General features: G+C 34.4%; 1 protein-coding gene across 1 annotated transcript; it reads left to right on the top strand.

Annotated features, from left to right (window-relative positions):
* Nucleotides 1-5,875: 5,875 nt before the first annotated feature.
* On the top strand, nt 5,876-14,134 carry rsl24d1 (ribosomal L24 domain containing 1). The gene is made up of 6 exons (XM_056452300.1): nt 5,876-6,036; nt 10,048-10,161; nt 10,257-10,329; nt 10,604-10,667; nt 11,355-11,440; nt 13,785-14,134. Exons 1-6 carry the CDS (start codon nt 5,956-5,958, stop codon nt 13,850-13,852), a joined length of 486 nt encoding a protein of 161 aa, XP_056308275.1. The 5' UTR covers nt 5,876-5,955; the 3' UTR covers nt 13,853-14,134.
* Nucleotides 14,135-15,626: the final 1,492 nt, after the last annotated feature.

Genomic DNA, 15,626 nt, shown 5'->3' with positions numbered 1-15,626 from the left:
CAATAAAAATAGCAAATAACATTCAAATAAACATTAGCATAAAAAATCATAAAAATAAACATTAAAATATTTATAATGATGCATTAAAAAATCTATATATTGCTGTATTTCTTTAAAAATCTGTATTGATTATTTATATTTCATGTTAACTAATGCATTAACTAATGTTATCAAACCTCTTTACGTGTTGCCAACAAATGCTTCTGTTTTACATTCATTTTTTAAGTTTATAATGAGAAATTTTGTACAATTCTTTTTACAAACATTACTAGTTTTATTGCTTATTTTCACTTGAAAATAGTTTAGCATTTGAAATATTTGATATACACTGCAGAAAAATGATTCATAAGTTTTGTCTTAAGATTTGCAGCTATTTTTCACAGTTAAAGTTAATTTTTGTTTCTTCAGAATTGCGATTCATTGTTTTTGCCTTGTTTTCCAGTATGAACAATGTTTAATCAAGGCACATCAACATTAGTTTTCTCCTCATTTCTTTGCAGTGTATGATATTTTCCTTTTTAATGAAGTCCTAGGGTTTTAATGAGAACCAAATTGAATGTTTGGACCTCACATATTTATTTTCCACTACAAAAATAGATTAAAGGTGCCTCAGGTTCTGAAAGCTGCTTTATGAATCGTCAAATTAACTTTATACCTCAGTTTAAACGTGCGATTATTTCGAGTCTGAACGTTTTATATTTGCCAAACCAGATCAAATTGTTGATCTGTTATTTTAAGCATGTTGTTGTTGAGTTATTAGAGATTTGCATTGTGATTAATTCAATTTTGGTTGCTCATAATTTAGCAGAATATTCAGTATTTGTTCGAATTTAAATAATGTAACATGATTTCGGATAATTCTTCGCATTTTAATAGCTTTATCAGTTTTGTGGTGCGTTTGAAGTCATTTTACAAACTGAAGGATGAGTTGAAATTCCTTTTCACGTTTGTTTTAAGTGAAAAATAACCAAAAATATTCTCCGAAAGCTTTATAAGACGTCGACGGCCTTATGATGGGAGGATCGTTTGCAATATTAAAGACGTCTGATCCAAAGAGTCAATTTATATCGAGGTTTCAAATAGTACTAATAATGCCAAAATGCTGTTCCCTCCAAAGATAGAAATATATATTTGTGTAAATTGGAGGATATAAAGTGCCAAAACTGGATGTTGATTGGTGTAGCCAAGCATTTTTTCCTGTAGTTCTGGTGCTCAGGTTTTGAGTGAGCGCTGAATTTACTTTGCGGATTTTGAGATTTTTAGCTTTTAGACGCAGGTTTGGTGACGAACGCTAGAATCCAAAGAGTTGTTGACTTCTTTCATTGGGTTGAAGATGATGGGGTGAGTATGACTGATATATACAGTTTACACTAAATTATTCGCCCTCCTGTGAAATTTCAATTGTTTATCAAAATGTTTCACAAATGCTGCACTCAAAAAATGACGTTTGCTGTTTGTTCAAACTACTTCTGTAAAATTAGCTGAAACAACACATTTTTGGCGGTGGAGAACTTAATTATTTAATGTTTAACTACTTGTTAATTCCTTCATGTTTTCCCAACACAAATCAATTGTGTGGATCGCAGCATTTTTTACAGTAAAAAATGCTGAGATTGTGAGAAACTTGCAAATGCTATAAAAATATTGGACAAAAGCTTTTAAACTCATAATTTTAACAAGTCTTTATTAAAATTAAAATTAGAACAAATTAATAACTTAGTCAGCTCAAGCTAATCAACTTGCAACTGTGAGAAATAAAGTCGCAATTCTGGGTAAAAAGTTAGAAATGCGAGATATAAATTAAGTAAAAGTCAATTATTACGAAAAAAAAAAAGTTATTTATATACAATTATTTTTTTAACTTTTTTCTGTAATAGAAATTAATTTTCAAAAACTCATCAGACAAAAAAACTTGTTTTAAAAAACAATTGTTTAAAAATGTCAGTCTTCGTTATTGAAGGTTTTGACATTTTTAAACAATTGTTTTAACAATTTATTTAAAACGATTTTTTTTGTCTCGTGAGTTTATAAAGGCTAATTTCTGTCACAGAATAAAGTAAAAACTAATTGCGAACTTCTAACCTTTTTTTCGTCATCAACTTTTAATTGCAGTTTTATTCGCAAGTGTATCTGTGGTATTTCTAGCTTTTTTTTCTCAGAAATGCGCCTTTATTTCTCACTGTAAAAAAATGCAGGGTTCCACACAATTCATTCATGTTGTTCCAACACAAATTAAGTTGAATTAACACTTTTAACAAATTTTTGTGGATTAAACGTAAAAAAAATAAGTTGTCCCAATGAAATCTCAAGAATTGTGTTGTTTCAGCTCATATTAAATATGTAGTTTGAACGAGCAAAAAAAATATGTTTTTTTAGGTGCAAGTTGATTATCCTAAGTTAATTTCTCTCAATTAAATTTTTTATTAATTTTAATGTAAGACTTTAATTGTTAGAGTTGTTTAAAAGCTATTTCACAATATTTTATAGCATCTGCAAGTTTTTAAAATGATGTTTGCTGTTTGTTCGAACTAATTGAAAATGAGCTAAAACAACACCATTTTGTGTGGAGAACTTTTTACACTTAAGTGGATTCAACATAAAACAATTAAGTTAACTTAATTCCTTCATGTTGTCCAAACACAAATCAATTGTGAGCATTTTTACAGTGTGTTTAATGAAGATTTAGACATTTTTAAACAATATTTTATCAAGTTTTTAAAAACATTTTTGTGTTATAAGTTTATGAAAGTCAATTTCTTTTATAGAAGTAAAAGTAAAAACTAATTGCGAACTTTAAACTTTTTTCATGCCATTTTATATCTCGCTTTTCTGACTCACAGTTACAAGTTGATATCTCTCAGTTTTATTTTTTATTCATTTTTAATTTTAATGTAAGACTTTAATTGTTACAGTTACGAGTTAAAAAGCATTTGTACAATATTTTTATAGCAACTGCAAATTTGTCTTACAATTTTTTAAACATTATATTTATTATTTCATGATTATATTTAGCATGATGCTGGCATTCAACTTAAAGTGCCATTTAAAGTGATTGGACAGCAGTGGTTTGTTCTGTAACTAATCGAAAAAACTTATTTTTCACAATTTAATTTTAATTTTAATTTTATTTAATGCATTTTTAAATCCAAAATGAATGAAATAAGACATAGGAAACATGTGAAAGTGTCTTTGCTCTGTTAAGCAGCACTTGGTAAATATTTGAGAAAGGAATATTAGCATGAGGGCTAGTAATTTAGTGGTTTGCTGTATGTGTGTTTGCGTTTTGTTTTTCAGTATTTTATAACATGAGCTTTATAATCAACGTTTTTGGAGCAACCCTCTGAACAGAAGTGACACAGAATCATCATTTCAGAAAGCAAAAAAACACGTACCAAAGATTGATCCGGTCGCCCCTGCGTAGACGTGACGTTTTTTGTCGTTCTTTTGCTTTTTGTAAAGTTGCATCTAGTTTTGACTGCGATCGCTCATCAAACGCCTGGAGAACCGGTAAAATCAACATGCGCAACCATCGCTAACAATGTGAATTTACTTCCGAATGTAAAATATTTCACGTTAGGGGTGTATAAATGCTTTCGTTAGTGTTTTTTCAATTATTCCATTGTGTCATTTTTGAACTTGTATGTGTTTTTTGTTTAGTTGTTTGTTTGTTTGTTTGTTTGTTTGTTTGTTTGTTTTTTAATCCAGATGTTTATTTTTTGTGAATTCAGGTTAATTTTTTTTTTCCTGAGGGTCTGAATTTTCTATGATTTGCTTGTTGATTGTTTTGGTCATTTGTAATATTATTTAAGCCCCTTGTGTTGAGCATGTTGTACCAGTTTGATTCCATTACTCGGCAAAAGTGGTCATAAACGGTGCACGATATAATAAAATATTTCTCAAAAGAACGTATTTGTCTCATGAGTTTGTGAAAGCTGCTTTCTGTCACAGGATTAAAAAACTAATTGTGAACTTTTATCTACAATTAAAAAGAAAAGTTTGTAGTTTGTATCTTATAATTCAGACGTTTTTCATTGGACTTACCTTGGATTTCTTACCATTATAAATGTAACTTTTCTTCATCGTTGCGACTTTATTTTTCAGTTGCAACTTTATTTTTAGTTTTTCCCCTCAGAATTGTGACTATTTCTTACAGTTTTCAATTTAGCTTTTCACTATTGCGACTATGTTTTAGTTGCGACTTTATTTTATGTTTTTTCCCTCAGAACTATTTCTTACAACTGTAAATGTAGCTTTTCTTCACTATTGCGACTTTTTTCTCACAGTTGCGACTTTAGCATTTTTATCAGACCTACGACCTTTCTATTGTCAATTCAGCATTTTCTTTACAGCTGTAACTTTATTTTCCAGTTGCGACTAGTTTTTTTCCTCAGTATTGCGATGATTACTTACAGCTTTAAATTTAGTGTTCACCTTTAGTTTTCACATTTAGTTTCGACTTTCGCATTTTTAGCCTCAGAATTATAACTATTTATTACAACTGTAAATGTAGCTTTTCTTCCCTATTGCAACTTTTTTTTCTCAGAGTTGTGACTTTATTTTTCAGTTGCAACTTTTTTTTTTCCTTTCAGAATTGCGACCATTTCTTACAGTTGTAAATGTATCTTTTCTTCACTAATGCGACTCTTATTGACACTGTTGCGACTTTTATGGTCACTGTTGCGACTCTTATTGACACTGTTGCGACTTTTATGGTCACTGTTGCGACTCTTATTGACACTGTTGTGACTTTTATTGACACTGTTGCGACTTTTATTGTCACTATTGCGACTTTTATTGTCACTGTTACGACTTTTATTGACACTGTTGCGACTCTTATTGACACTGTTGTGACTTTTATTGACACTGTTACGACTTTTATTGACACTGTTACGACTTTTATTGACACTGTTGCGACTCTTATTGACACTGTTGTGACTTTTATTGACACTGTTACGACTTTTATTGACACTGTTGCGACTTTTATGGTCACTGTTGCGACTCTTATTGACACTGTTGTGACTTTTATGGTCACTGTTGCGACTTATTGACACTGTTGTGACTCTTATTGACACTGTTGCGACTTTTATGGTCACTGTTGCGACTCTTATTGACACTGTTGCGACTTTTATTGACACTGTTACGACTTTTATTGACACTGTTGCGACTCTTATTGACACTGTTGTGACTTTTATGGTCACTGTTGCGACTTATTGACACTGTTGTGACTCTTATTGACACTGTTGCGACTTATTGACACTGTTGTGACTCTTATTGACACTGTTGTGACTTTTATTGTCACTATTGCGACTTTTATTGTCACTGTTACGACTTCAGCATTATTTTTTCAGAATTGTGACTATTCCTTACTGTTGTCAATTCACCATTTTCTTCATAGATCTTATTTTCAAAGTTAAAGGCTATTCCATTCCAAATTGAAATCTCGCAATTAAATTTTTTTATATAATTAGAATTTTATTTGTTACAATTAGCAAGAGCATCAGTAAGTTTGTTAATATTTTGACTTTTTTCCCACTGAAAAAAATATTTTTAAAAAGACTAAGAAAAATATAAGAAGGTTATCGTACAATTCTACCTCTATTTTTCACAGATTTGCCTTTTTTTTCTTACAGTTTTGAGTTTACATCTCGCAATACAGACTTTTCCTCATAAATTGCGAATTCTTTTTCAGTTAATTTAATATTACATTTTTTAAATTTCCTCAAACATCACTTTGTCTGCTGAAATTAAAGTTTCATTTATTTACTCTCCAAAACACAGATATTGATGGGGTTTTTTTTTTTCAGCGCAGTGACTCTCCAGGCCTCATGACGGCACTGACGCTTATCTCCAGCGTGATGACGTCATTTGGCGGAAACGGAATCGCGCGTTCTCTTTTCCGCCTGTGTTCGCAGCGCAGCGACACATGTGCGAGCGAAATCATAATATTCGGTAAAAATGCGCATCGAGAAGTGCTATTTCTGCTCGGCGCCGGTTTATCCGGGACATGGGATGATGTTCGTGAGGAACGACTGCAAGGTAAAGCGTTTTCTCCGTTTCTCTGTTTGTTTACGTTATTAGCGACACTCGACGAGGCCGTTAAAAACACGGTTCAACAATAACCCCTACTGTTTATTATTATTATTACTATTATTGTTATTATTACTATTATGAATTAACTGTTTAAATTAGCACTGTGTTAATTTATGTGGCCTTTATGTCGTTACTTTGGAGAATGTGGTGGCATTATATACTGAGGTAACGTTGGTTGTATGTTCGCACATTCAGACTCTGGCCTTCAATAAGTTACTAAAGCTGAATTTAAATAGGCTAATATTGATTAATTATCATGACGAAGTGTAATGAGCACAACACATGTGTATAAAAGACGATAAACACACTTATTTTATATAAAAGATCGTCTATATTGTTTAGCACGCTAGTTTGAACATTCGATGTGAGGTCACATATTGATTTAAAATCAACATTAGCACTATTTAATTAGCTGTGAACAATGTTGTAGCTTGATAAACTGAGGTAAAGTTGGTTTTATATTCGCGTGTTCTTTGTGTCAACTTATCCCTACTGAAAAAAAAACACCTTAAACCAGCCCATGCTGGTTTTAGCTGGTCAACCAGACTGGTTTTAGAGGGGTTTTGGCCACTTCCAGGCTGGTTTCCAGCTATTTCCAGCTTGTCTTAGCTGATCAGGCTGGGAGATGACCAGCTAAAACCAGCTTGACCTGCCTTGCCAGGCTGGGAGCCCAGCCAAAACCAGCTATGTCCAGTTTAAACCAGGCTGGTCAAGCTGGTTTTAGCTGGTAATTTTCCAGCCTGACCAGCTAGGACCAGGCTGGAAAGTGGCCAAAACCCCTCTAAAACCAGGCTGGTCAACCAGCTAAAACCAGCCAACCGGCTTAGGCTGGTTTAAGCTGTTTTTTTTTCAGTAGGGACATGTTCCCTATGAGCAATTCCATGCAAATGTCAACCATGCCAAGTTTTCACCAAAATACGGCAACTGTTTCTGTGTTGTTTGTGTTAGCAAGTATTTTACAGGACTTCAGAAATATCACTATCAATGTTTTCAAACTATTATATTTAATTCACACAAGTGGCAATTTCACATCGGTCACATCCATAACGGAGAGCTGTCACATCCACAACGACACTTTTTCCTCATAAATGCAAAAATATTAAATCAAATCAATAATTTGTGTTCTACAGTGCAGTGTTTCCCAACCCTATTCCTGGAGGCACACCAACAGTACACATTTTGGATGTCTCCCTTACCTGACTAATTAACTTCAGGTTTTGGAGTCTCTTATGTTCTAATTAGGTGATTCAGGTGTGTTTGATTAGGGAGAGGTTGAAAATGTGTACTGTTGGTGTGCCTTCAGGAACAGGGTTGGGAAACACTGCTATAGTGAGCCAACTCTTATCCTTTTGATTAGCATTATTTCTTTTCAGTTGTGCAGTTTAATTCACAGAATTTCTACAAAGTATGTTGTATACTGTAAACCTGCATACTTTTTAGGTCACTTCCATAGCGCATGTTTATTTCCCTCATTTAAAGCACAACACATGTTTACAGATTGATATTTTTCTGCTCGTATAGCTCTGCTCAGTTGTTCTGGAAAATATAAGCAGATGTTTCAATATAATATTAGCGTATACTTTATATGTGAGTTTATGTTTTGAGTTTTAACTGGAAAATCACGTCCATAACGCTGGAATTGCTCCTATATTGTTTACCATGGTATTTTGAATATTGAGTGTGAAATCGCATGTAAGTATGGCTTGAAAATAACATTAGCACTGTTTATTTAACCGTGAACAATGTTGTACTTTGATAGTCATTACCTGCTATGATTTCACTATTTAGATGTTGAAATGAATACTTTAATGGAATTATATTAAGAAGGTGAAATGGTGAATGTGGATATACAAAACCAACTTTACCTCAATGTATTATTTACCATAGTAAACATCAACGGGTAAAAGAAACATGTCAAAAGCACATTTTACTGTCTTAAGTGTGAAATGATTTTTTTCCTTTTCTTTTGGAGTTGTAATTGCTTGTTTTTTGGTAGTTTGTCACGTTTTTCTTAGTTTTATGCTACACTTGCTAAGAAACAAACATGATCAGATGTTTCATGTTTATAAAAAGTACAGCAGTGTAACGCTAAAGTCCATATATTATGATTCTGTTGTGCTTCGTGGAAGAAGAAAAAGTCGTTTATTATTGCTCTTAAGCATGTTAACAAAATATATTATGCTACATCCAGAAAAAAATCTAGATCATTTTAAAGCATGCTATGGCATGTTATCTGTTACATTGCGCTATATTTCCAAAGAGGCCTGGTGTAATACTCTGAAATAATATTGAAGTGGATTTAAAAGTAATGAGGTACTTTAAAGGATGCTGCATCTGTGTAAAAATATATAAACATGATTTTACGTGTGTATTGTAGTCACTGTGGCTTTAAATATACATATTGATATGTGTGTATGTATTGTTGGGTATTTATGAGTGCTTTAATAAAATGCAGGGCTCGAAATTGCAACTGTTTTGGTCACATATGTGCCCGAAATTTTATCTATGCGACCTCAAAATATATTTGGGAGCATTTGCATAAAATTGTTGCCGTGCGACCAGTTTTCTCACTAAAATGTTCACCGTATGCGCAGATTTAGGACACATTCACGCAGAATGCATCGTTGCACTTGAAACGCGGCGCTTAGGAATGGTTTAAATCAGTTAACATGTTAGCTTGCTGCAGTAAACAGCCCGCAACGCTTGCCCCGCCATTTCCGCTCTTCTTATTGACCCACTGCGCTAGAACTGAACGCGGATGGATTGGTTAATATCGGCTGTCAATCACTCAGTCAACGCCTCCTGCCTTCAGATGATAGGAAGCGACAACCGCAAAAATGTAAAGCGCTGAAGATGAGAATGAAAACAACACTGACAGATTTAGTTTTAGAAACCACCTAAAGTTACTAATAATGGCACATCTGATTACTGATCATGTAGTCAATGTTAATCCACCATTTACACTTTTCCAAGAGTGGATAAAAAACTCAAAGAGTGGATAAAAAGCCAGTGGCTTCAAGTCCGCTATAACAATACCTTCAGCATTCACTGTAAAGTCTGTGGAAGGGAATTTTCATTTAGCAGCGTTTGCCACATCTACACATTTTAAGCACAAGAGTTTCTGTTTAATCCTTCATTTATTCACCAGACGCTGTCAGCCGTGCAGCTATATGTAAAATTGAACCCCACGTACACCATCAAAGAGCTTGCACTGACTAAGATTACACTAATATTGCAGCTCAAGAAGAGACCAGTATTGCTATTAAAATGACGGATGCAAATAATAAGGTATCTATCAAAAGCTTCTGTAATATCAGACAGCAGCACCTGTGAGCACAGTTAACTTTAACAGATTCATTCATTTACTCAAGCAGTGTGTGCAGGGCCGCTGAGCGCTCCGTGTATCTTTTGATCACTCAATTATGTTATAAAAATGTATTTTCTTGTGGTAACAGGATTTCATTGAGGCATATTGTCCTCACACATGCATATATATATATATATTTGCTTGTTAGTTTTGATCAGTGCTGATTTCAAATGGAATAAATCTGTTTATATAAGACTTGTAGTAACGCTGCTCATAATTGGTACATGCGATTACATTTTTCAAGCACCAGTGTTACCAAACAAAACAGTTAATTTCGAGAACTAAAGTGTTAAACTATATAGTTTAATATGAGATATATATATATATATATATATATATATATATATATATATATATATATATAATGTAATATATATATAATATATATCATATAATGTACATTTGAAAAGAATCAACAAAAAAACAATCTAGTTTATGTATATAAAGTATAGCATTAGTGTGTGGTGTAAGCTGGATAATTCTTACTGTGGTACTTATGTTGTCAGTTTATGTTTCAGTGTGAGCCTGACTCTCTCTCTCTCTCTCTCTGTGTGTGTGTGTGTGTGTGTGTGTGTGTGTGTGTGTTTCAGGTGTTCAGATTCTGCAGGTCAAAGTGCCACAAAAACTTTAAGAAGAAGCGAAACCCAAGAAAGACCAGATGGACCAAAGCCTTCAGAAAATCTGCAGGAAAAGAGCTGACAGTGGTGAGAGACCGAACACACACTCTCTCTTGCGCTCTCTTTGTATAAATGTGATGAGTATTGTGAGTGTGTGTATTGAACTGTTGGTTGTTTGTCAGGATAATGCACTAGAGTTTGAGAAGCGCAGAAACACTCCAGTCAAATACAACCGAGAGCTCTGGAGCAGAACGGGTGAGTCGATGTTTATTTGTCAAATTGTTGAAGTTTGTTAACTTTTTATTGACTTGATCATTGGCTTAATAGTTAATAAGGTATTATTTATTAATATAAAGTGGCTTATTTTACTTAAAAGAGGTGAATCCAGTAACAACGCAGTGAATAGCATTGTATTGAAGCATTTTAATTTGATTCCAGTTGAAGTTGCAGATCAGATATGCTCTGTTTTAAGTTAAGCCTGGATTATAGATGTAATGTGTGTGTGTGTGTGTGTGTGTGTGTGTAACAGTGGAGGCCATGAGGAAGGTTGAAAGCATCAAACAGAAGCGTCAGGCTCGCTTCATCATAAACAGGTCAGTCACATTTAATTTGACTTTCATTTGATTTTGACTTTTATTTCCTGAAAATAAACAGAACCTCCTCATTTAAGATAACATTAAATGTCCAAATATGGGGAAAATAATGTTAATTATGACATGTGTTTGACTTTTTCTGAGCTGTACTTTTTAAAATATATCATAATATTATATATATATATATATATATATATATATATATATATATATATATATATATATATATATATATATATATATTAATATAAATAAGAGGATTATTATTATTAACGGGTATTCTTTGCTGTATTTTAAGAAGTACATCTGAAAGTATGTAATGTAGTTCAGTTGATGAATGTGAACTAATATGAATATTATAGAAATGATGTCCAGATGAATTTGTTCCTGTCACATGTGTTGGTGGCAGAACATAAAGACTCAGAAGACTTAATTAATGAGTATTTTAGTGGTCGTAATGTTTTAATGTTATCAAATCTTTTTTATGAGAGATGAACTCGAGGCTGTATTACATAGATTTCTGTTGCTGTTGTTTTCGTGTGAAATGATGGTAAATGCATAGTCAGAAATGCATGATGGTTATTATTTGTGTTGAGAAGAGTCCAGCAAAAATGAAAGGATGAATAAAGTTGATTCCATGGTGTAGCCGAGCGTCCATCATCAACACGTGTTTGTGTGTTTGTTCAGGTTGAAGAAAGGCAAAGAGCTGGAGAAAGCAGCAGACATCAGTGAAGTCAAGAAGAACATTCACCTCATCAAAGCTCCACACGCAGGTACAACACACTCCAAACACCTCCCACAATGCACTGCTCTCACTGAGGACCATTCTATACGTGTTAATGAGAATGCATGTGAAGTGTTTATTATTATTATTATTTTGATGTGGAGTAAAGAGAAAAGTTCAGGCATTATGTGATGGCATGTTTGCTAGTTAAACCCAAATATTAACCTCGTTTTTGTATGTAATATACAATGTTATTGATCTACTTTTTTAATTGTAGAACTTTTGGAACTTTATTTTCATACTTATCAATATTTGACTGTATTTTTACAATTTAACACATAGTTTTTTATTTATTACTGTAGATGTGGTGAGTATATCATGTATTCAGGCACGGATTGGCTAACCGAGAGGTCCGGGAGAATTCCCGGTGGGCCGGTCCATTTTTTTGGCCATCAGGGCCGGTGTCCCTAGCTGCTTGCACTCTCAGCAGAGCAAGTTTTGTCATTTATTTATTTATTTGACCACAGCCTCACTCTGTTTAATCATTATTTTGCTGCAGCTCCGCTCTTTATTTACTTTCCTGCAGCCTGCAGGTTAATGATGATGTAACTACGTTATCATTCAACCCCAAACAGCAGCACATTAGTGAATATAAGAATTAGAATAATTAATATTAATGAATATTACACCTGCTCAATGAGAATCAGATGATTCACTACATTAATAAATCTGACAGAATTTGATCAGAAATCTGAAAAGGGGAGATTAAGCCATCAGTAGACAGTAATACTGTGGTTAATAGAGTCTTGCAGATGACAGTGCAATACTTATCTTCCACATGCATTGGCATAACAGCGCCATTGTGGTCCAGTGGTCAGAACGTTGTGTTATGATGCTGCTGGCCGGAGTTCGAACCTCACCTGAGGAATTTATCTTTAGTTTTTTTCTTCATTTGTAGTGTTGAGACATATATTACTGAGTGGGTTACTTATATAGGTGTACATATTTTATTTTTGTGTGACCACCGTTACAAAGGACTGGATATATATAAAGAATTTATCACTGAAAAAATGATTCAAACATGATTCCTTGGATTTACTAAATGTATTTGAGTTAAGTGGTTGTAAACAATTTATTTGGACAATTAAGTTGAACATTACTCAATGTAATGTTTGTTTAAATTCAACTCATATAAATTGTTTGCAGCAAATTTGCAGACATAATTGTTTTCAGTGCAGAATATATATTCAGATATTGCAAGAAAGGACATCGTGATGTTTTAAAGAATAGTGTTGGAGATTTAGCCACCCTTTAAGGTTCTCATATATATGAAAAACATTTGTAGTTGTAAAGCAGCTGTGTCCTTGAAGAAGACGTGATCGTGTCATTAGGAACTGAACTGGACATGACCTTATTTTAATATAGTCAGTCGTGAACTGAGGTGGGCCGGTCTAAGACTTAACTCCAGGGCTAAAAAAGCAGTCCCACTCCAGCCCTGCATGTGTCGCTAATCAAAGTATTTAGTTATCAATAACATGCATTGTTTGTAAAAGTCAAATGTTTGTGTAATTTAGAGTATTTAGATGCTTATTGAGACGTTTTGACATGTATTAGATAGATATAAAAATAAATGTTTTATTTTTTTTTGTATAATACATATGTAAGAGTAGAATATACACACACAAACGTAAGCATAAAATGAGCATCACCGCTAGATGTTTACCGCTTATGAATATGCTTCAGTGAAAATCTTAAGTTGTTCATTTATAAACAATTGCTATTCATTTAAAAGTTGTGTTATTATCGTGCTCATGCTACTGTACAGTTCCAAGAGTCATCCTTAATAGTTTAGACATGGTTAAATTTGCTAAATTATAGCATTAAAAAAAGAGTAAACAGGCAGAGGGTGGTTATTGCTCTTCTCTGGTCTCTGAATCCACTGTTGAGATGTTGTGTGTAAGAGAGTATCAGTCAGGTGTGTGTCCTCCTCAAGCGTCTCCTGTGTGTAGCACTAGTGTCCTCCACATCTCCTCCTGTTGTGATTTCTGACTGTTGTAGCTGTGAAAGAACTCTAATCATTCAGCGGAGTGATATGGAGCTGTAATGCGCTCTAAACCTGCCGGAACTACTTTAGCTGTGCCTTTATCTAACAATAACAAAACACCTTAGAGTGACCATCAGCCAATCAGAATCCAGCATTGAGCAGATCAGTAGTCTGATTGGATTGACACGCTGTGATGATCGGGTTGTATTGTGTATACAGGTGAATGTAGTGTTGTGTGGGTTATTGATTTGCATGTAAAGGTTTGGGAATGTAGTGTTATTTAGCTGCTGAATGTTGTGATTTATCAGTGTAGTGATGATGTAAACATGCTCACTGTGTCTGTGTGCAGGTCAAGCCAAACAGCTGGAGGACAAGATGGTCCAGAAACTGGCAGAAGACGTGGAAATGGACGAGTGACCTGATAAACAAGCTTGATCTATGGACCTTTTGTTTGTGTTATATTGAAGATCATCGCTGCTCCTCATTTGCATCCATATGAATATTCATCAGAATCCAGGTGGAGTGAAATGGACTGATTTGCATGTTTCTCTCTGAGAAATGCACTTAACCTGTTGATGTAGTGGATATAAACAGATGATTTATCACATCAGCTGTTCTGATATCTCTGCATTGAGCTGATCATGTTCACTGGCACTGAATTTGTGCTATAATTGTGCTAATAAAACAGTTCAGATACAATTTGGCTGGATGTGAAAAGCGTGACTGTATACAGATGTAGATTTATCCATCGAACTCGAAACATTTGTAGTCATTTAAAGATCAACTGTATTCATACATGGCATATAAACATGTAGTGTAAAGTAATTAAGCATTGATAATTAGCTGAAGTCATGCATTTGAAGATTCATGCAACTATTCATAGGCATGAAGGCAGTGTAGCTGCGCTGATGAGTGAATGGACTGAATGAAGCTGCGCTCACACTAGAGTTTGAGCGTGTGAAATTCTGTCGTGTGACGCTGTGAAAAAGGCAGGATTAAACAAGATTAGACATTTAAAAGAGTGAGCGATTGCTCCATGTTTTACATTTCTGTCCAGACAGGTCCTGTTTTGATCCTTGATTGGTCTCACGCAGTCAAGTGATGCGGTTTCACAGGTCAGAGTTCACCAAGCTTGAACTTTGCACCGCAGCGACCTGTGAAACTTGACGCATGACCTTGTGTTTCCAGTCTGACACATTCGTGTGTGTGTAAATGGATGTCTATGGGAGGAAAAGCCCAGTGTGAGCGCAGCTTCAGTGTCACAGAGGTAAGCACTGGTGATTAGGGGACAGTTATCAGCTGTGGTTTGGGTAATTAGCTCACACAGCTGCATTGACAGTGTTTAGAACTATAAATGTGCAGTTAGTCTGCTGTCCTCCCATTGTGAAGACCTACGAGGGTAAAGACCTGTGACTCTACTGAGCAGATGACACCAGCACGGTACACTACTTTATTTTACTCTTTCCTACTATGTGCTTTGTTCATTTCTGTCATTATCTGTCTCCATTGCTCTGCTTACATCCAACTAACCATTCCACAGGCACCGCACACTTCATTCCAGCTTTGCCACACTATCTACTCTACATACTACCTTCGACTGAGACCTGCATTCACTCCAGCTGCTCGCTCACACAGTTCTCTCTTCAAGGTTGACCTGTGACTTTGCCAATAATTGATATTTTGATTACTATATGATCTGTCACTTCTCCAGGGGCTTTTCTCCTCCTCGTCTCTTACCATGCTCGCTGTCAGCTGGGTGCATTTCCAAAAGATCTGGATGGGCTGCTGTCCTCTCACCACAAGGATGACAGGCCGCTTGCAGCATTAGCTCGCTTCAGCATTCACTTACACAAACCTTCCCAAGGAGGATCAATTATGTCAAGGTTGACTGTGTGTATGAATGACTAAATAAATGTGACGGTGTGTGTGTATTTGAATAAATGTTAGACCTAACCAATGTACTGTATGCATGCATGAATAATAAATAATATAATTACATTAATACATACATACACACAAACATTTGCAATATGTAAGAACAAAAGTAAAGTTAATGGTTGTACTTAATCATTAAATGCATGTAAATACCTGATGAATAAATCAAAGAATAAATGCAAACGTACATTAATAACAGCGCGGCTAAAATGCTACATATACGCATCAAAAAAAAAAAACAGACACAACAATGAAG

This window comes from Danio aesculapii, chromosome 25 (assembly GCF_903798145.1).
Source record: "Danio aesculapii chromosome 25, fDanAes4.1, whole genome shotgun sequence".
Taxonomy (NCBI): domain Eukaryota; kingdom Metazoa; phylum Chordata; class Actinopteri; order Cypriniformes; family Danionidae; genus Danio; species Danio aesculapii.
This window is presented reverse-complemented; position numbering and strand designations above follow the sequence as displayed.